The sequence below is a fragment of the Sceloporus occidentalis genome, unplaced genomic scaffold (assembly GCF_023333645.1).
Source record: "Sceloporus occidentalis isolate IW3139 unplaced genomic scaffold, rSceOcc1.0.p SCAF_67, whole genome shotgun sequence".
Lineage (NCBI taxonomy): Eukaryota > Metazoa > Chordata > Lepidosauria > Squamata > Phrynosomatidae > Sceloporus > Sceloporus occidentalis.
Genome location: NW_028317047.1, coordinates 4,216,725 through 4,240,208, shown reverse-complemented (window position 1 = coordinate 4,240,208; position 23,484 = coordinate 4,216,725). Strand labels below are relative to the sequence as shown.

At 39.1% G+C, this 23,484-nt stretch overlaps 1 protein-coding gene across 1 annotated transcript in view; it reads right to left on the bottom strand.

The window, feature by feature from the left end:
* Nucleotides 1-750: 750 nt before the first annotated feature.
* LOC149286666 (protein C-mannosyl-transferase DPY19L1-like) overlaps nt 751-23,484 on the bottom strand; it is a 33,992-nt gene continuing 11,258 nt past the window's right edge. Inside the window, exons 10-21 of the mRNA XM_089493847.1 lie at nt 23,058-23,144; nt 22,620-22,679; nt 22,312-22,392; nt 21,101-21,202; nt 19,996-20,067; nt 13,700-13,767; nt 13,459-13,480; nt 11,765-11,884; nt 10,748-10,922; nt 8,633-8,732; nt 1,057-1,182; nt 751-907 (exon numbers count right to left, since the gene is read on the bottom strand). Coding sequence (XP_089349973.1) covers nt 751-907; nt 1,057-1,182; nt 8,633-8,732; nt 10,748-10,922; nt 11,765-11,884; nt 13,459-13,480; nt 13,700-13,767; nt 19,996-20,067; nt 21,101-21,202; nt 22,312-22,392; nt 22,620-22,679; nt 23,058-23,144 — 1,170 coding nt within the window. The remainder of the gene's footprint in view (nt 908-1,056; nt 1,183-8,632; nt 8,733-10,747; nt 10,923-11,764; nt 11,885-13,458; nt 13,481-13,699; nt 13,768-19,995; nt 20,068-21,100; nt 21,203-22,311; nt 22,393-22,619; nt 22,680-23,057; nt 23,145-23,484) is intronic.

Sequence of the window (23,484 nt, the reverse complement as noted above, 5' to 3'; positions counted from 1 at the left end):
AAACTGGCCTTCTTTAAACTAGTTGCGCATCTGGAGCATCAGCATTTGTGGGTTTGATTAACCAGAATGGAAATTGTAGTGAGAGGCAAAGAAGCAGTCAGCTGGTACTTCACAAAGCAGAGGGTGAAACGTCTTTACACTTAACACAACAAATTGACAACCAGCATCGCAAAGGTTTTCAAGGTTACAAATAGAGGATTCTTCAATTAAAGCAATTTTGTCAATGCAATTTATTTGATGTATATTTAATTGAAAGATATTTCTAAGTGATCTCAAACTTTTGAACTGTATATGTAGACAGACATCACTCAAATTACCTAATGTAATTACTTTACAGTCATAGGTCTTATCATTCAGTTGCACAATTTAATTTAGCATGTTTCAAATATATTTATATAGATATGGTACAACCTAGATAATCTCTAAACTAAAAATGTTGCCAAATTATATTTTTTTTATAATGATATATAAGCACAAAGTGTGGAATTTAACAGCACTTGCAGTATGTAATATAATCATTTTCTAAATTTCTCTTTGGTGCTCAAGATCGACAAATTGACAAATTGTACAAAAAAAAAAAAGCTGAAAGAGACAAACATTGCAGAACCCCATCTAGAAGAGTTTATAAAGTTTAAAAATATAGTATTGCATAGCATTTGGTATGTTGAAAATGAAAACACTTATAGTTTCAAATAAGAATAACTATTGTATTCAGACAACCCAAAATAAAATAGAACTGTTTTATTTTGTTTAGTCTTTTAAAAGTTTTAACACTTTGTAAACACTGTTTTGGAATGACGTCTGAAACTGTGGAACAAATTCTTTAGCCATAATGGAACACAATGGAGGTTTTCCAGCATTTGCAGGCTCTTCAATATCCCATATCTCTGACATGCTGCATCCAGGCCTAAAAAACACAAAAGTAAACCCAACACAGGTACAATTAGAGGCATGATTTATGTAGAGACAAGCCCTCTATATATCAGTGTTCTAGTCCGATATATTATATATATATTGTAGTATAGAAGATACCATAGTAAAAGGTAGCCCACTTACTTTGGTCTTCTTGTGCACCAGGCATCTTCCAGGATAAAATACTGGACTCCTAGTTTACGCAGTATCCTTTTCACTTCCTTAGCTGGCTTCCGACTATACATGGAATACACCATTTTTGTCCTTGCTCTGATGATTGGTAGGCAAAGGTAGTAAAAAATTAAAATAAGGATTCATGCATAAATTACAATTATAACCATCTAGTGAACTAATAATAGCTGTTCCCTTCAGAGTTAAAATACTAGTGTTATATTTAAATAAGAATTGATAACACAGCCAATTATAAATTATAGACTATACATATGTTAACATATGTTAATACATATTGGTATTTTGTGTAGGGCTGCAACTAACGATTATTTTCATAAACGATTAGTTGGCTGATTATTTTTTCGATTAATCGATTAAAAAAATGTAAATTTTTCATTTATTTAAAATAATTTAATAAACAAATGATGTTAAATACAAACAGCAGAATAAAAAAAAAAACTTTGATAAAATACATTTCTTGTCTTTATTTCCCAACCAGCCCCCCCCACATATGCCACTCCACGCTGCCTCCCACATATTCCACTCCACGCTGCCCCCCACATATGCCACTCCACGCTGCCCCCCACATATGCCACTCCACGCTGCCCCCCACATATGCCATTCCACGCTGCCCCCCACATATTCCACTCCACGCTGCCTCCCACATCTGCCACTCCACGCTGCCTCCCACATCTGCCACTCCACGCTGCCTCCCACATCTGCCACTCCACGCTGCCTCCCACATCTGCCACTCCACCCCCACATATGCCACTGTGCCTGATACGCCTTATACCCCCTGATACACCACTCCATCCTCCCCAGACATGCCACACTACCTCCCAGACATGCCACGCTGCCCTCCCCACATATGCCACTCCAGTCTACCCCCAGATATGCCACTGTGGCCCCAGATATGCCTTATACACCCTGATACACCACTCCTTCCTCCCCAGACATGCCACACTGCCCTCCCCACATATGCCTTATATAATGTATATGCCTTATACCCCCAGATATGTCACTCCGTCCTCCCCTGATATGCCATATACCCCCCAGATATCTCATAGTCCCCTCATAGTCACAGACCCGTTCACAGCACACTGACACCATACTTTTTTAAATAAGTACTGGGTTAATCTTCACTGCCCCCAGGATTTAGATTCCCCTTAGTTTGGCCCCCCTTTATCTCTAACTGCACCTTAAGTTAACTTTATTAAATTAATCAAATTAACCCTCAGTCCTCATTAAATTAACCCTAAACACCCCATTAACCATAACTACCCCTAAATTAACTCTAAATACCCCATCAAAACAACTACCCTAAATTAACCCTAAACACCCCATTAACATAACTGCCCCTAAATTAACCCTAAACACCCCATTAACCACAGCATCCCCTAAATTAACCCTAAACACCCCATTAACCACAGCATCCCCTAAATTAACCATAAAGACCCTGTCAACCACAACAGCCCCTAAATTAACCCTAAACACACCATTAACCACAACTGCCTCAAATTAACCCCAAACACCCCATTAACCACAGCTGCTCCTAAATTAACCCTAAACACCCCATTAACCATAACTGCCCCTAAATTAACCCCCACCTCCCCTAACTTTCAGTAGCCCAAATATTAATTTTATACTCACAGTTAGATGAGTGTCACAGCCATGTGGTTCTGGCCTTCTGGGAGAAGGAAGGGGCGGGGCCAGTTGTCACAGTGATTACAGGGAGGGCCTGGTAAGTAGGAGCTGCTGCTGTGAGTCAGACTAAACGGATTATATAATGAGGGGTATTTTTCAGAGCGTTTGCTCTGAAAAAACCCTCATTTTATAATCGATAATAATCGATTCAACTAATCGATAATGAAATTCGTTGGCAACGAATTTCTTTATCGATTATCGATTTTATCGATTAGTTGTTGCAGCCCTAATTTTGTGCATATGTATATATACACCTACACACACATATATAATATATGTGCACATACATAAAAATTGAGATTTGAGTGCAGTGGATCTGTTCTTAACCCATTTATTAAAAATGGCAAAATGTAATATCGCTGCCAATTGAGGTCTGTTAATTTAGTGGCAGATGGGAACCATTTAGCCCAATGTAGAGATTTCCTAATGTAGAGATTCAGACCTCAATCAGTCCCTAATCTGGTGTTAGATTCAGGATAGCTTTATTCCCATCCCGTGCATCTTTAACCCCTTGTGGACAATTGATGTACCAAGCACATCACGGAAAAGCACCCTGTTGGCGTCAATTGACGTGCCTGGCACGTTATGACTTTAAACAAGTGTAGAAAGTGATCTCTGCAAAGTAAAACTCTTACGTTACATCTAAACCTTTAAAGCTCCTGTTTCAGACTATGACCTTTTGTTCCAATACTTCTGAAATAAACTTCCCACCTGTACCTTGTTAAATCCCTTTCAGTATTTAAATGTTTCTATTATACCTCCCCTTTCTCTTCTTTTCTCAAAGCTAATGAGATCACAATCTTTCCTAATTATATATATATATATATATATATATATATATATATATATATATATATACACACACACACACACCTATACACACTGCTCCAAAAATTAAAGGGAACACTAAGATTACACATCCTAGATCTGAACGAATGAACTAATCGTATGACATAAAAAACAAAATACTGTCTGCGCTTCTCACCCTAATAAAGTTGGCAAAAAATATATAAAACAATATAAATAAGAGGTTTTGGTTATATGAATTGGCCAAAGCATAATTAAGCTCACCCACCACGTCAAGGCACACTCTCAATAGGGTGAGATCCTACTCTCACCTCCTACATAGTGGGCACACAAAGCAGTTTATACTGCTACCAAAACCTTATTGATGTGTTGGGGGAGGTGCAATTAAACCTCCTCCCATTTAACCCCTGGACAGCTAGCTGCAACCAGACTGATGAGGAGCCAACAACCTCAAATATGCACAAACAGGGAAAAGAAAAAATGTCGGTGCGCTAAGCTAGTCTCAGGCTCAAATAATACAAATGTATAATATAAGGCCTACCAAACAGTGTGAGCATGCTGCAAATACAGTGTGTCGGCTATACAATGTATACAAAAAACAAAATACTGTCTGCGCTTCTCACCCTAATAAAGTTGGCAACAAATATATAAACATAATATAAATAAGAGGTTTTGGTTATATGAATTGGCCAAAGCATAATTAAGCTCACCCGCCACGTCAAGGCACACTCTCAATAGGGTGAGATCCTACTCTCACCTCCTACATAGTGGGCACACAAAGCAGTTTATACTGCTACCAAAACCTTATTAATGTGTTGGGGGAGGTGCAATTAAACCTCCTCCCATTTAACCCCTGGACAGCAAGCTGCAACCAGACTGATGAGGAGCCAACAACTTATGTAAAGTCCAGCCTAAAGGCCACACTGCGGGAGAATATATGTGAGGGAAATGATAATGTGGAGTCATTATGGGTAGAAATATATGGAAAGAAAAATAATAAAATACTGATCGGGGTTTGCTATAAGCCACCAAATATAATGGAAGCAGCAGAAGATCAATTATTAAAGCAAATAAACAAGGCAGCAAATCACAATGAGGTGGTTATTATGGGGGACTTTAACTATCCCGACATAAACTGGGAAACAGAGACCTGTGAATCTCATAAAGGAAACTGGTTTCTGACTATAAGTAAGGATAATTATCTGTCCCAAATGGTACAGGACCAGACCAGAGGGGGCGCCCTACTGGACTTAATATTAACCAACAGACCTGACAGAGTAACTAATGTGCAGGTCAGGGGGCATCTAGGAAATAGTGATCACAATATGATACATTATAACTTGTCCTTCAATAAATTGCAAATTGGGAAAATGTCCTCAAAAACAAGAGTACAGACACTCAATGGGAGATTTTTAAGGATATCTTAAATTCTCACTGTGAAAGGTACATACCGTATGGGAATGAAAGAGTCAGGAACAAGAGAAAACCAATGTTGATAAATAAAAATGTAAAGGGGGTAATAAATGGCAAAAAAGGCATTTAAGCTACTAAAACAGGAAGGCAGTGAGGAAGCACTAAAAAGCTATCGGGAAAAAAATAAAATATGTAAAAATCAGATAAAAGCAGCAAAAGTGGAGACAGAAAGACTCATTGCCAAAGAGAGTAAGACAAACCACAAAATGTTCTTTAAACTATATAAATAGTAAAAAGGTTAAAAATGAAAGCGTTGGCCCCTTAAAAAGTAATGAGGGAGAAGTTATAGACGGGGATCAGGAAAAAGCTAATCTATTAAATATATTCTTCTCTGCTGTATTCACAGAGGAAAATGAAATGCCAGGTAATATACAGCAGGATGAGATAACTGCCCCAGTACATGTCGCCTGTCTAACCCAGGAAGAAGTGCAGTGCCGCCTAAAAAAAAATCAAAATAGACAAATCACCAGGTCCAGATGGCATTCACCCCCGCGTTCTAAGGGAGTTAAGTAATGTAATAGACAGACCCCTATTTCTAATATTCAAGGACTCTATAGTGACAGGGTCTGTTCCCCAGGACTGGCGCATAGCAAATGTTGTGCCAATATTCAAAAAGGGGACAAAAAGTGACCCGGGGAATTATAGGCCTGTTAGTTTAACTTCTGTTGTGTGTAAACTGTTTGAGGGTTTCCTAAGAGATGCTATTTTGGAGTATCTCAATGAAAATAAGCGTATGACTCCATATCAGCATGGGTTTACAAGGGATCGGTCCTGTCAAACTAACCTGATCAGCTTTTATGAGGAGGTGAGCTCAAGACTGGATCGGGGTAAATCGCTGGATGTCGTATATCTTGATTTTTCCAAAGCATTTGATACCGTGCCACATATAAGGCTGGTACATAAAATGAGAATGCTTGGGCTGGGGAGAATGTGTGTATGTGGGTAAGTAACTGGCTCAGTGATAGGAAACAGAGGGTGGTTATTAATGGTACATACTCTGAGTGGGTTACTGTTGCTAGTGGGGTACCACAGGGGTCAGTTTTGGGTCCTATTCTTTTTAATATATTTATTAATGACCTTGTAGAGGGATTGTATAGTAAAGTATCAATCTTTGCAGACGATACTAAGCTCTGTAACGTGGTCAACACAATAGAGGACAGTGCGCGATTACAAATGGATCTGCATAGGTTGGAGGCTTGGGCTGGGATGTGGCAGATGAGGTTCAACACAGATAAATGTAAGGTTATGCACATGGGGAAGAAAAATCCAGGCTGGGAATATGTATTAAATGAGAAAACACTGGGGACGACTGACATGGAAAAGGACTTAGGAGTTTTAGTTAACAGTAAATTTACCCGGGGTGCATCAAAAGGGGCATAGATGCCCACGACAAGGAAATAATTCTACCACTGTACAAGTCACTAGTCAGACCACACATGGAATACTGTGTACAGTACTGGGCACCAGTGTACAAGAAAGATATAGTGGAGCTGGAGAGGGTTCAAAGACGGGCAACCAGAGTAATAAGGGGAATGGGAGGACTACAGTACACAGAAAGATTATCAGAATTAGGATTATTTAGTTTGGAAAAAAGACGGTTTAGGGGGGATTTAATAACTATGTATAAATATATAAGGGGACAGTACAGAGATCACTCCCAGGACCTATTTATACCCAGGACTGTATCTATAACAAGGGGAAATCCTCTACGGTTGGAGGAAAGAAGGTTTCTACACCAGCACAGACGGGGTTCTTTACAGTAAGAGCGGTGAGATTATGGAACTCTCTGCCAGAGGAAGTGGTAATGGTAAACTCAATAAAAGAGTTCAAAAGGAGCCTGGACGTGTTTCTTGAAAGCAATAATATTACAAGTTATGGATATTAGATTAATAGGAACAGAACGTTGATCCAGGGATTTATTCTGATTGCCATATTTGGAGTCGGGAAGGAATTTATTATTAAATGGGAGGAGGTTTAATTGCACCTCCCCCAACACATTAATAAGGTTTTGGTAGCAGTATTAACTGCTTTGTGTGCCCACTATGTAGGAGGTGAGAGTAGGATCTCACCCTATTGAGATTGTGCCTTGACGTGGCGGGTGAGCTTAATTATGCTTTGGCCAATTCATATAACCAAAACCTCTTATTTATATTATGTTTATATATTTGTTGCCAACTTTATTAGGGTGAGAAGCGCTGACAGTATTTTGTTTTTTGTATACATTGTACAGCCAACTCACTGTATTTGCAGCATGCTCACACTGTTTGGTAGGCCTTATATTATACATTTGTATTATTTGAGCCTGAGACTAGCTTAGCGCACCGACATTTTTTCTAATCGTATGACATACTTTCGTCTTTACATAGTTGAATGTGCCGACAATAAAATCACACAATAACTATCAATGGAAATCAAATTTATCAACCCATGGAGGTCTGGATATGAGTCACACTCAAAATCCACATTCCAGGCTGATCTAACTTTGATGTAATGTCCTTAAAACAAGTCACAATGAGGCTCAGTAGTGTGCGTGGCCTCCACGTGCCCGTATGACCTCCCTACAACGCCTGGGCATGCTCCTGATGAGGTTGCGGATGGTCTCCTGAGGGATGTCCTCCCAGACCTTGACTAAAGCATCCGCCAACTCCTGGACAGTCTGTGGTGCAACGTGGCGTTGGTGGATGGAGCGAGACATGATGTCTCAGATGTGCTCAATCGGATTCAGGTCTGGGGAACGGGTGGGCCAGTCCATAGCATCAATGCTTTCCTCTTGCAGGGACTGCTGACACACTCCAGCGACATGAGGTCTAGCATTGTCTTGCATTAGGAGGAACCCAGGGCCAACCACACCAGCATATGGTCTCACAAGGGGTCTGAGGATCTCATCTCGGTACCTAATGGCAGTCAGGCTACCTCTGGCAAGCACATGGAGGGCTGTGCGGCCTCCCCAAAGAAAGGCAGAGGTAGCGGTCCTGCTGCTGGGTTGTTGCCCTCCTACGGCCTCCTCCACGTCTCCTGATGCACTGGCCGGTCTCTTGGTAGCGCCTCCATGCTCTGGACACTACGCTGACAGACACAGCAAACCTTCTTGCCACAGCTCGCATTGATGTGCCATCCTGGATGAGCTGCACTACCTGAGCCACTTGTGTGGGTTGTAGACCCTGTCTCATGCAGTGAAAGCACTGCAAGCATTCAAAAGTGACCAAAACATCAGCCAGGAAGCATAGGAACTGAGAAGTGGTCTGTGGTCACCACCTGCAGAACCACTCCTTTATTGGGGGGTGTCTTGCTAATTGCCTATAATTTCCACCTGTTGTCTGTTCCATTTGCACAACAGCATGTGAAATTGATTGTCCATCAGTGTTGCTTCCTGAGTGGACAGTGTGATTCCACAGAAGTGTGATTGAGTTACATTGTGTTTAAGTGTTGCCTTTATTATTTTGAGCAGTGTATATAATATATATATATATATATATATATATATATATACACACACACACACACACACACAATACATATATAACATATAATATTTTCAAATATTAATGCAAGCCTTTTTTATTACCTTAAACCTGCATCTTCATAGTGTGGATGATTTACAATAGGTCGACCTGTTGATAGTTTAACACTGGCCATTGTGGGCATAGCTCCAGCAAAAACTGCATCTGTGTAACAATTATAAAATATCTTAATATTGAAATTCCATTTATAGTACACCAAATATTTAACTGAATGTATTAAACTCTTTTGAACATTGGTTGGGATTTATTTAAATTACCGGTATAATTTTCTATAGATTTTTTAGTATAAGTATAAAGCATAGCAATGCTTAAAAAGTAATCTAAAGAAAGCTAGTAGACAGTATATTATGATTACAAGGATAATTACTACTGAATGTAAATGAAACCATAGTGCAGAGGAAATACAAAGAAGTGTTTGCTACTATTTTAGGAGAAAGGTAGTCTTACGTATGGCCTAAGAAGAATGACAGATCTAACAACACATGTGGTTAGCAATGGAATCATTTTGCAAGAGGATGTTCCACAAACAGACACGCACCAAATATTTCAAGTTTATTTTATAAATAAACTAAAATGTAAAACGGTTCAGTGGGTAACCAAATGACTAAGCAACTCCTGAAGTTGGCAGGCAAGAGCATTGTAAAAATAAGGCTATAATTGGAAGACATTAAACCTATATAGGTTTAGACATAAAAAGAAAAACACCACCAGTCTTTTAGGCTAGTGAACAACCTACAAAGTTCAATCAAAGAGCTTTACAGCAGTATTAGCTCCTATATTTATTTCTCATTGAGAAATTTACTTAAATTCTCATAATTTACTATAATATATATATATATATATATATTGTATTCCTTCCCCCCCCCCCCCCGCTCATCATAAACTGGATAACCCAAGTTATTTTTTCTGCCATTAGAGCCTTATTTGCACAGTGATATTTTTACATATAGAGATGGAAACTTTTTCCTCACATATTGTCCCTCTAGGGGATGAAACAAAATATGGTGAAAATAACGTGTAATACTTATTCTTTGATTAACCGAGTGTGTTGCATCAGACTGCTGTTCCATCAGGTACGCAAATCACCCCTTTTTCTTATCTGGCTGACCTCGTAATTCTCTGATATGGGGATATGTATCTGCAGCCTTTCCCATCACTTAACATTAAACTCTCAGATGTGTTCCACTATGTGCAGCTGTTGCATTTTGCTAGATCATATCAGGTTAAGGTATATACCCTGTGTTCTTTCTAATTTATTTTTTTTTGAAGAAGAAGAAGCATATTTTACGGGAAAGCTCTCAAGACCTTTTTTTTTCTTTTCTTTTCTTGATAGATTGTGCTGACGGGCAAAAGGTGCTATTGGCTCTTTCTGGTCTAAATCAGATATTCCACCAGTTATCCTAGTCCTAAATAAAATTAATGAGAGCCTACTGATGGACAAACTAACCTAACTGGTTCATGAAACTCCCCACACATTTTATAACATATGAACCCCATGATTGCAGAATCTACAACTTAATATTAGTTTAGAGTTTAGCTTTTTTTGGCCTTCTTCCGGGTGGCTATAACTAGTATGCCACCATGCTGTCCGAAATAGATTTACTTTTGAGAGTATTAATCTTGAGCATAGTGCTTGATGTAGCCTTCACTACATTAGAGAGGCCTTTGTGTTAGTGTTTGTTTATGCTAATTTTTTATTTTGTTCTGCTTTACAGTTCCATACATTTATAGCATTACTTATGTTTAAGCTAAGCTTTTCAAATATTTATCAAATGGATGTGAACATGCATATGAAGTGGCTATGTCAATGGATAATGTAGAGACTCGTTCTATTCTTAATTGACATTGCTCGCTTGGGAAAGTCTCAAGTTTTTTGTAATTTTGATATCTCCTTTTACAAGTTTTGAGTTGTGCAATTCTGTATTTTATTTTGGAAAATTAAATATACAAAAGTTCTAGCATTGCTCTTTCATTATGCTAGCTAATGCAGCGTTAATACACCGCAAATAAACAGTATTGACACAGTAAGAGATATCAAGAGAGTCAGACACTCTAAATCATACAACACTCAACGGGGGAAAATAAAGTCAACATGACTAGTCCATTATTTTACAAAAGCAAAACAAACAACAAGCAAAACATAACCTCCAAAAACTTACTAGACTTTGTGTTTGTCTGTATCCATTCTAATAGTTCTTCCTGAGGTAAATTGCTAAACTCTCCTTTTATGTTCCATTCATTCTGTAGGTTGGTGAAACCCTGTATTGTCATTAGAGCCATTATAGTGAAGAGAAAAAGATGAGGTTGAACTCTATTGAAGATCCATCCAAAAAGCTGGAAAATCAAATGAAAAGAGCAGTTTGTGTACATTACATTGATTTATTTAGTGACAGCAGATTTAGTAGCGCTGTTACAATCAGTAGAATAATTTAAAGTCACACACAATAGCAAACTGGTGCAAAAGGAGAAGAGGGCCCTGCTCTTGCGAGTTTACAAACCAGTCTGTGGTTGAGAGAGAGAAGTGGAAAAAGAGAGGACTGTTTTTATGGGGAGGAGCTGATGGAGTTTGGATGATCTGTGGACGTTGTTCATCGTTTAGATGGCTTGATTAGAACTTGGATTTGGTGGATGTGAGGGATGAAGGAGAGCAGCGAGCTTGGTCTGTTTGTTCGATAGTGGAGTTGTCAACAGTAAGAAATGTGTCAGGAATTGTGGACAGAGTGGAAGTTTACCATAAACTCAGTTGAGCTTTAGATAATGGTACGCCATCCATGACGCAATTCCTGAAAGAAAATTGGTGATACAAGGTAGAAGAGAGGGTGAAAGGTAAGGAGAGGAAATATAGGTTAGGGTGTTGTCTCCATATAAGTTGTACTGGAACCCAAATGAGCATATCAGATGTTTGAGGGAAGAGAGCAGTTGAGACCCAACAATTTTGTTCCCAAATGAAAAATGCCCCCAATTTACAGCTAAACCATATGGGCAGGGAACGAAAATCATTGCCTGAAAATGAATGGGCCAAAAACGAACCGAAAAATATGTATGCCTTGGTTTAGTGTAAGATTTTCTTTTTTTTATTAATTGCAAGTGTATTTTTTCACCGGTATAACAACAACAACAACATATGCTACAACAAAGAAAAAAAAAAAAAAAAAAAAAAAAAGTATTCTTCCTACCTGCCTGGAACACAGCAAGGAAGCCATGACACACATGTGAGGAGTGAGAAACAGCTTTAGTCTCATAATTAAAATGGCAAGCACGGCAAATGCCACTAGCTGCAAAGCGTGATATACCAGCTGTGGAAAAAGCATAAACAAACTACTCAGAGGCAGTATTTGATTATGAATTATTTCATGTATGTTGTACACGATAGCTTCTCAAATCCACACTACAACAGTACATTTTCTGCACTAAAATAAACTAGTCCAAGAAACAAGGAGTGCTTTACATCTTTCATGCATACAGTGACAACCACTAATATTGGCACCTTTGGTAAATATGAACAAAGAAGGCTGTGAAAAAAATGTCTGTTTAACCTTTTGATTTTTATACAAAAATACTCTACTCTCATGGATATCAAACAATTGCAACACAGGTTTACCCAAAAATAATAAAAATTGCTGAATATGTGTGTACTACCTCCTATTAGCACCCTTATGAAATATGCCCATTTCCACCATCAGGGCAATAATTAAAATGTTCTAGTTAACTGGAAATATGCTTTGAATCAACCTAAAAGAGGGTGTGTCTATATTGTCAACACACTGAGGATGGTTCAATTGGCCAAAAAAAAGTCTCTAAGGATCACAGCTGGAGATTTGCAGAAGTTAGTTGTGTCTTGGGGTCAGAATTACTGTATTTCATAGATTATAAAATGACCCCCAAAATTTTAACTATTAATTTAGGAAAAAAAGAAAAGGCCTGAATTAAAGACTACCTATAGGAAAAAAGTTTTACTAGTAAATATTAATTCATATCTAAACTATCAGAAAAAAAACCCCTTGTCTTATATTCAAGCAATTGCGGTTCAATCTGGCGTCGCCTACATCAACACAAGTTGAATGAAGGGTTTTAAGATGAAAGCCTCTGCTCTCATCTGAAAACAGACTCAACTGTCTTCAGTTTGCCAGACACTACAGGAACTTCAAACGGGAAAGGGATTTTTGGAAATAAACCAAAGGTGGGTTTGACACACAGAGAGATAGCAATATGGAAAAGTATCTCATGCCCACGGTTAAATATGGTGGCGATTTTTTTAATGTTATGGGGCTGTATCCCATTTTCTTAGGATACTCAAGTTCATAGACTTTAAATGGTTTACCAACCATGAAATCAAGGTCCTACCATGTCCATCCCTGACTTGAACCCCTTAAGAAAACCTGTGGGGTGAACTGAGGAAAAAAGTCCACCAGTGTCACACTTGAAATTTAAAGGATCTGGAGAGATTCTGTATGAAGAAATGGTCTCAGATCATTGACTAAAAGGGTGCCAATAATTGTGCTGCACATGCAATATATTTAACAATTTTTAATTTTGGGGGATAAACCTGTGTTCTGTTTGCAATCGTTTGATATCCATGAAAACAGAGTTTGTTTGACTATCTGTGTAAATAACATAAATCATGCTTCTAATTTCATACTTCATACATTCAGAATTAGTTAAAAAGCTCACATTAAAAAAAAAATCTTGGTGAAGCTCCCTCCAGCCACACCTCAAAAAAAAAAAAGCGGCCCCTGGATTAAGGCCACCATAACCTTGTTTGCTTACAAAATGATATATTGTAAATGTAAGCAGTTATATAATGTTCTAGAAAGAACTGAAAAGAAATGAAAACGAGGAATTACCACACAGGAAATTGAATTATTTTTACCTCTCCGCTGGTAGAATACTGCCTAAAACAGAAATAATAAAAAAAAAGTTACACATTAAATTATTAACAATGTTTCAAACAAATTAGTAACAATCTTTCTGTGCAAAGAATCATCAAAAACAATTCTCAGCTGTATGCTATCCAAACTTTGATCCCCTCTTTTTCCTCTAGGGCTAAAATCCCCATGAGAATATGAACCCCCTTCCTCTATCCCCTTGTATTGAAAAGATGAAAGATTTACCTTTCATCTTTGTGTCCTTTTAGATCAATGGTCTTTTGTCTGTCAAAAATCTGAATATCTTTGAAAGCCTGTAAGGAAAATAAAGCACAGCATAAATGTAAATGTAAGTACATAAAGGAAGTACACCTACATTTTTTAAGTAACGGACAACATCTGCTTATGCATTGACAGCCCTTTATCATACATATCTGTTCCATCATATTTATTGCCACCTGTTAAAGAATTCACATATATATGTGATACATTTAGCTTATGTTGCCATGCTTGTTGAACGATCAACCTATGCTTCCAATATAGCTTTGCATATTATTCTTTCAATTCTTTCTTTTACACAATAAACATCTATTAGTCTATTTTGTTTGCTCATACACATGACAACTTGATACAGTTTGGCACACATGTGGCAGAAGCTTGCTAAGAACTCATCAGCACCAAGATGCTAGTCCATCGGAAATCGTTCGTTTTCATTTTTTACATGTTTCTGTTCACATTTCCTCTTATATTCGAGGTTGTCTTATAATCAGCAAATCGGCGACCACGTATCATCATAGATGATTAAGCCCGTTGGGGTGAAACGCATAAGATGAGGATTTGTTGCTTTGCTCGTGTGGATATATCTCTGTAACTGCCTTCTGGAGTACGCCACAGATATCCGCTCACGTGGCCGCCAATTTGATCATTTGTGCCGGAGGGTAACCGGAGCGGCTGCACCCGGAAGAGGTCCCATTATTTGTTCGTATGGGTAACGGAGTTTGACTATAAGACTAAGATCCAGATCCCTCGCAGCGCTGCAGGGGACCTGGAGCCTCCTGTCTGGCAGCTGGAAGACGTTTGCACGACGCGCGCAGGCAACCGCCGCCGCTGCTGCTGCTGGCACTTCTATGACAGAGCGCGACATGACCTTCCGATGCTACACTATAGAAGAACTGGCCAGCAGCAGCGGAGGGTTGTCTAAACGCATATCATCGGCTGCCAGAAAGGAGGATCCCTGCAGCGCTGCAGGAGACCCGGATCCTCCTCTCTGGCAGCCGGTGAGCGCCTGCACTAGACTTGGGCACCAGGGGGCTCTTCGTGTTCGTCTTCGGGGGGGAAAAACCTTCGTATCGCCCGTTCCTGTCTTCTCTTCGGGCGAATATTCGCGGACATTCTTCGTGCTCGTTTAATCTTCGTTTCCTTCCCGGTTGCCTAGCAGGGGTTAATACGGGGTTAACAACACATCGGAGCAGCAGCAGCTGCCGTGAAGGAACGTGTGTGCAACTCTATTGGTCATTTCGGCAGGGGGCTGGTCTGCAGGCAGGGGGCAGCCGTTTCGGCTGGCTACACTGGCGGAGGTAGCAGGCGTTGCCACACCGCAGCAAGTGCAACCAGGGGGGAGAAACTGCCCTTACCATTAGGGACATTTGAGGCATGACACTAGCCAGGAAGCGAACTGGCATTGAAGAGACGCTGGCACCACCAGCAGCAGAATTGGGAAAGGCGAATGAGTGGGCAATTGGCGACCCACTCACCTGTTTCACCCCAGGGCAAAGCACCCAAACACTGTCAGTCTTAGACGTTTGGCAGCAGACTTCCAGAGCTCAGACACAAGGCCCTAGCGTAAGCTGGCTACATTGGCGGAGGTAGCAGGCGTTGCCACACCGCAGCAAGTGCAACCAGGGGGGAGAAACTGCCCTTACCATTAGGGACATTTAAGGCATGACACTAGCCAGGAAGCGAACTGGCAGAGAAGAGACGCTGGCACCACCACCACCAGCAGCAGCAGCATTGGAAAAGGCGAATGAGTGGGCAATTGGCGACCCGCTCACCTGTGTCACCCCAGGGCAAAGCATCCAAAGACTGTCAGTCCTTGGCGTTTGGGAGCGGACTTCCAGAACTCAGACACTAGGCCCTAGCGTAAATTGGCTACACCGGCGGAGGTAGCAGGCATTGCCACACCGCAGCAAGTGCAACCAGGGGGAGAAACTACCCTCTCCATTAGGGACATTTGAGGCATGATTTCAGCCAGGAAGCGAACTGGCAAAAGATGCTGGCACCACCACCAGCAGCAGCGTTGGAAAAGGAAAAAGGTGAATGAGTGGGCAATTGATGACCCGCTCACCTGTTTCACCCCAGGGCAAAGCATGAAAGTCTGTCAGTCCATGGCGTTTGGGAGCGGACTTCCAGAACTCAGACACTAGGCCCTAGCGTAAATTGGCTACACCGGCGGAGGTAGCAGACGTTGCCACACCACAAACACGTGCAGCCAGGGGGAGAAACTACCTTAAACATTACAGAGAAAAAAAATTAACTTTCCAAGCTAAGAGCTGGGTAACCCAACTTGGGCAGATTGAATTTAAGAAAGGCAATCTGCTCCATCAGATGAGGTGCCATGCGTGAGCGCTGTGGACTCAGTATGTTTCCAGTCATAGAAAACACGCACTCACTTTGAACAGTGGTTGGCGGACATGATAGTAGCTGCTGCGCAACCCATGAGAGTGCAGGCCACACACTCTTCTTTTCATCCCAGTAGCTAAGAGGATCAACATTAGGCGCAGAAGGAACTTCACAGAGGTAAAGTTTGACCATTTTAGCAGCACTACTCTCCTTTCTGCTGCTAGCTCTCTCAGATGGTCCAACTATACTCCCAAGTGCCTCTTCCCAAAACGCAGCTGCTCCACTCAGCTGTGTTGTGCTGCTTGTGGCACTGCTGCTAGGAGTAGCAGACCACATCATCTCTTCCTCCTCCTGCACCTCTCCCTCCTCGGACAGCATTCCCATTTTACGCTGCCAGTCACGCACCTTGTTGACCAATTGCTCCCGGTAGCTACTGAGAACATTAAATTTCAAAGCTAGCTTTCCCTTAATTCTTGGATCGCAAAGGCACGCTAGCATCATTTCGGGACTCTCTTCCATTAGTTTGCGAAGGTGTACTTTTAGCAGATCCTTCAGCTTCCTGACTATGGCTGCTACGTCATCCATCTTGCTGCCTAGATGGGAGAACACTGGGATTACCTGGGCCAGACTGGCAGTGTTTGAGCTTAAATTTTCTGTGGCATCCCTGAATGGTTTAAGGACTGCCACTAGCTGGGCGATCACTGTCCAATCCTCCCTATTCAATGGAGAGGTAATCCCAATATTGTGCTCTGAGGCAAGATATGGATTGCCCTCTGCTGCTCCAAAATCCTCTCCAGCATGTCTAACGTGGAGTTCCACCGTGTACTGACATCCTGGCGTAGGCAGTGTACGGGAAGACCTGACCTCTCTTGCTCTTCCCTCAAAAGTTGCCTAGCCTTAACACTATGGTGAAAGTGCCCAGCGATCTTTCTGCAGCGGGACAGAACTACTGCTGCTAGGCTGGAGCTAAGACTGATATCGTCGTGAGACTCGTGACTAGTAGTAGTGCGAGCAGGAAGAATAGACTCTGCACTTGGCCTCTCAGTCTCAGGCTCCTCTGCTACCTCGCTAGGTGGAGTTCCACTATGTGTAGCCCTCTCTCTAACTGTCTTTACAAAAATTTTGTAAGGACTTGGTGGCTTGCTAGAGGTACTAGGAGGACATGGCGTGGCGGTACCAGTGGGAACAGTAGGCGCAGCACTAGTGGTGGTAGAGGCGGTGGGGGTGGTGGTGGGGGTGGTGGTGGTTTTCCCTACAAAGGAATGAGATCGCTTTTGTTTGGGACCCCTCTGAGTCTTGCTGCTAATTTGGCTCTGCTTGGTACCTTGCATGCTGCTTGTGGATGGGGAAGATGCTGCTTGGGGCAAAAGGCACTTCTTTTTAGTCACTGGGCTGGTACTACTTGTGCTACCCTTTAACTTTGAACGTGCTTCTGGTGCTTTAGGCTTTCCGTAAAAAAACATAGAGCTTGTGGGCCTAGCCGCACTACTACTGCCTGCTTTTGGTGCCTTTCCTTTACTTGATGATCCTTCAAGCAATGCTTCCCCAAATGATAAGCGAGAGCTTGGCCTACTTGGCCGACTAGACTGACGCAAAGGCTGCATCTTAGAACTGGTGGTGGTGCTGGTGGTGGTAGATGGAGCTTGTCCCTCCTTAGTCCCAAAAGGAGGATCCATTTCAAATTTTGTGTTGTGTGTGTAGTGTAGTGTTTAAAAAACTATAAAAAAATAAAATAAAAAAAAGGAAAAACGAATTAAAGACAAAAAAATTTAGAGGAAGTTCTCTTCAGTGCTACTGCTTAAAAAGTAAAACTATGCACTACTGCACTGTGCTGTTGTGTGCAATCTGGCAAAGTGCTAAAGTTATTTAAATTATTAACTCAAGATTAACTATTTAATAACTAGCAGTATTTTATTTTTAATTTGAAATTACACGGGCCTCAGAGTTTAGCCTACTACTATGCTAGCCTAAAGCTATATTTCCTTACTATAAATCTACCTCTAGGCAGACGCTCTCAAACCCACTAAGCTAAAGTGAGGTTAAATCAGATTCAGTATGATTTATTAATTAATATTAAGTTATATAATATTAATAGATTAGAAATAATTTACTTATATATTATAGATAGAATATAGATTATGAATTAGAATTTAGAATTACTTATATTATAGATTATGAATTAGAATTTATATTGTTATATATTATTTATAATATATTATAGATTAAGATTAAAGAAGATTAGAATTATTTTAGTACTACAGCTAGTAGCGTGAAGCTTTGCTTAGTACAGCTCGTCACAGTCAATTTTTCTTGAAAAGAATTAGAAATAAAATAAAATGTCACAGCAAAACAGTTAGCTTCACTGCTTGCTGAACAAAAACACACAGCACTTATGCGGCTGCACTCACTAGCCCAACAAGTTCACTTCACTGATGGACTGAGGTGAGCAAAACAAATGAAATAAAATGAAAGATTATTAATTAAGAAAAATTGACTTGGTCTCTTGCTGTTGCTAAAACAAAGCACAAACTATAGAGCTGCAGCACCAGTACTAATAAGATTAGCTGAACCATACGCTAGTAGTAATTAATTAATATTATGACTTTTATTTATAGCTAATTTAATTAACTATTAAGATAAGAAAGAATTATAGAATTATTGATATTACTGATTTTAGATTAGACACTAGTAGATGTCTTGAATGTCTACAGTACACTCTACACTAGTATACTATTACTAACTATAACTGACAAATATATATATAATTTTATAATGAATTCAATTATTAATTATATTAATTAATATTACTGATTTTAAATTAGACACTAGTAGATGAATGTCTACAGTACACTCTACACTAGTATACTATAGTATATATATATATGACTGACAAATATATATATATATATATAATATTATAATGAACTATTAAATTATAGACGCACTGTCAACTCAACAGCACTTACACTACAGTTGATGACAAATTAAATAAAAAAAAAATTTAATTAATATAATGAATAATAATAATTTGATTAAGTAGCACTGAAGTGAGGATGAAGTACACTGTGAGAAATGGCAGGCTAAGGCTTACCAGTCTCACACAGAACAGAACAATCTCTCTGTAACGCTCGGATGCAGCACAGCAGTGTTGCCAAAGCAGTCACAGTGAAAAATGAATGGATCTCTCAGGCAAGCTCTGGTCTTATAAAGGCGCCTTCAGAATTCAAAAAACAGCAGCACAGGCATTGGACGAGACCCTTAGCGTGACGTCACAAGAGTGAGCTGATTGGACAGACGAGATCAGCTCACTCCTGTTTGAAATTTTGGCGGCTGCTAAAATTCTTCGATTCTTCGTGGTTGTGAGTCTTCGTCTTCTCCTACGTTTTGCCGACACTGTATTCTCTTCAGCGTGTCTTCGGAACGAACAAAAAAACGGCCTCTTCGTGCTCGTTTTCATGTTCGCCCGAAGACGAATGCGCAAGTCTAGTCTGCACAACGTGGGACAAGTCATCACGGGGGAGAAGTCTAGGGATGCGTCGGTAAGCATATACGGGGGTATAACGTATATCTGGGGGCAGACTGGTAAATAAGGGGGTATAAGGCATATCAGGGAGTCAGACTGGCATATCGCAGGGGTATAAGACATATCTGGGGGGGCAGAGTTGCAAGCCATGGGACAAATGTGCATAACTGGTGGGCAGATTGGCAAATAAAAGGACATTTTAAAAATGCTTTTTTCTCAAATCATAGTTTTTATTAAATATGAAAAAATAGTTTACATGTGAATTAATATGTACAAATTTTGGGGGGTGTTGTCTTATAATCGACGAAATAAAGTATTTTTGGTACATTACACAAACAATTATGCTTGGATGTATAGTAATATAGATTGACTCTGATTTATGATTATTCATTTCACTTACCCGCAAGCATATGGTGGCAAATACGAGGAGAACTACTGGAAGTAAGAGTGTCTTTAAATATCTCCAAGGAGTCTACAAATATAAAATAAAAAGATAGCTGTTTGATACACTTATTTAGCAAAAGAACTCCAGACATGTTGGGTTAGGGTTTTCAAAGACTATTGGGACAGCCCATTGCACCATATATTATAGAAAAAGCTACCAGTTGTTAGGGGCAGGTCACTTCCACAATTACATTTCTTTTCTACAAAACATATTATTCTAACCTCGTTGTATGTACAGTACCAGAAAGTTTCATCAGTCCCCACTGTGCTACACAAACTACAAAAATATGCAATAATATACAGGATATAATTTAACTTCGTTTAAATCCCAGTATCATTAAGATTGGAAACATCCAAAGGAAAGAAAATATGGTTATGTGAATACAGACATTTCAAAACCTGCAGACTTTTTACCGTATTTAAATTATTTAAGGTTAAGCATGCCACTAATAGTTTAGAAACACTGCAGTGTGGTGTACCATAAACATTTTCATACTACAATCTAATATTGTTTGAATATCCCCAAATAATCCATCAAGCGACAGAAGTAATTGAAGTACTTTCTATAACGCAAGCTAAATCCTAGCTGTAAAAAGTATCTTTATTTTTTTCCTATCCATTTTTTACACATTATGGTTTTTTTTAAATTGTTATAGTAGCAGTAGTGAAAACATTTTCCCAATCTCAGTAGTGCATATATAATATTGATGAAGCTACAGGTAATGCTTTCAAAGCTACATAGTTCCTTGGATTGCGCACATTCTATTCTTTCCTTCAGCTGACATTGATGCGACAGCCCACTGTTAAAATTCAGTAGTTTCCTCCTTTGAACTTATGCCAGTTGGGATATATTCGGTAAATAAATAAAGCTATACTAACTTGGGGAATGATCAATGCTTTATCAGAAGCCTTGTGAAGCTTATGCCTACTTCACCCATTAAGAACAAGCCTGTAGTTTTGTTACTTCCGCAATGAACCTAAACTTCACAAATTTCTCTATTAAGCTTAGTTAGAGCTAAAGGAAACAGGAGTTTGACGGAATATGGTTTAATTTAAATTACCTCCTTTTCCATAAAATCAAATTCTGGAGCACAGGTATACATCAGTGTGTCGAAGTCCTTGTAACTGGTAAACTTTGATTTCAGGATGTTGCCTATATGAGCCTAAAAAATAAATAAATAAAAATTTTAAAAAAATAAATAAATATATATATATATATATAAAATCGTATTTGCTCGATTATAAGACGGAGGTTTTTTTCAGAGCAAACGCTGCAGAGCGCTCTGTGAAATGCCTTTTAACCCCCTTAATGCCACTCTGCCTCCAGAAATACCTTTTTAACACTCTATACGCCACTCTGCCTCCTGAAATGCCTTAAGCCTCCCTATATGCCACTCTGCCCCATAATATGCCTTTTAACCCCCTTAATGCCAGAGTGGCATATAGGGGTATAAGGCATTTCTGGAGGCAGAGTGGCATATAGGGGATCAAAAGGCATATCATGAGGCACAGTGGCATATAGGGTTAAAAGGCATATCATGGGGCACAGTGGCATATAGGGGGTATAAGGCATTTCTGGGGCAGATGTGCATAACTGGAGGGGGCAGGTTGGAAAATAGGAGGAAATAAAACCAAAATATTTTTCTCATTCATAGCTTTTATTAAAAAAAATTGTTTACATGAATTAACATTTACTGGTAAAACTTTTTTCCTATAGGGTCATCTTATATTAAGGCTTTTTCTTTTTTTCCTAAATTATTATTCAGATTTGGGGGGTCGTCTTATAATCAGGGTCATCTTATAATCGAGCAAATACGGTGTATGTATATATAAAAAAAGCAACAATTTGGACATATGTTATTATCATTAGTATACTTCCTATGAATTGGAAGGACAGTATGACAATAAAAATATTGTTAAGCTTTACTTGATGGGATTTCTACCATCCATAAAGAGAACTTCTCATGTAGTTCATTTGTTGTACAGCATATAAAGAGTGCTGTTGACTTAAACAAAACATCAATTCCACTTTGTGTTATGCCAACTAGATAAACATTTCCAAAGCTGAGACTATTTCTTAACCACATGAAAACAGCACAGAAGCTTTTAACACGCTTTTTCATTTTCTAAAGCTGCGTTAAGTTGCAATAGCGTTAGGGAGCAGGTAGGAAAAAAAACTTTAAAAGTCATTGGTTCATCAATTAAAGTGATATAGTCGTAGAAGGTTCATGCAATTCACAGAATAAATGAGAATGAAATCATTGGTACTCACATCATCTTTCACCCCAAGCAATACGGAAGTTAAAGCTTTTAAGATAATTGTTCCGAAGATCCAAGCAATCACCTGCAATATCTTGAGAAACAAAAAGGTTGGTGGTATTATGAATGCCAATGAAATGGAAGCCTATATACACTGATACTTCTTAATAAGTAGCAAGCATATCAATGTTAAGACATCTATGTTTTGTGTATTAAACTGTATATGGCAGTATAGCCTGTATTTTCCTGGTGATCCACCATAGTCTGTGATCAAATTAATTTATGACAACAGAAATGTTTCCTGCTGTTATGTATGCCTACCCAAAGTACAAATTCCTTGGTCTGAAGTTTCAAGAATTCTTTTCTGCTCATAACTATCACCTACAAATTAAAAATAAAAGAAATTAGTATATTTACAGGAGTCACTAGTTACAGTTAGCCAAAATTGTCTATAATGAATCAGAAAAATCAGATCATTTAACATTATATATTTTAAAGAACTGCAGGGAAATGTGTAAGACGTTGATCAAACTTATTACCCTACTGAACAGAATGAAGCCATGCTAATATTGGATCAACTATGATTTAATTTAAAACATATAGCCATATAGTGGTTCCAGCGGCCGATGGATACATACATGTTCGATATTTATTTTTAACATTTACACTAATTAACAAACACTTATTGAGGTTTAAATTTCACAAAAGTTGGAGCTTGATAAAGAAAAAAAAAATGTAATGTTTTCCCCCAATACTTACACAAATAACTGCGAGAGAAGAGGCATAATATGATGTTAGTAGCATGGAATTGCCAAACATCAGGATAAAACACAAACCCAGTGAGATCTAGAGAGACCAAAATAAAATGCACATATTTTTACTATAAAAAACAAAATACTTTGAACACTAAGTAATTTTAACAAGTATAAAATTAATCCTCTCATGTACAGTACCTACATATAAAGATAAACATGGCTATACTTTGATATGATCATCATATCAAAATAATTTACTATAAAAAATGGTTTCTAGTTACGCCCCTGACTTTAACTTCAAAATCTGCCACAAAAATCAAAGCAGCCCAAGTATATGTTTACAAAAAAGTAGAAAACCCAGTATATTTGACTAGGGTAATTTTCATGCAGCCATTCTATTATCTGCAAACAAAAATATCAGGTGTTTGTTA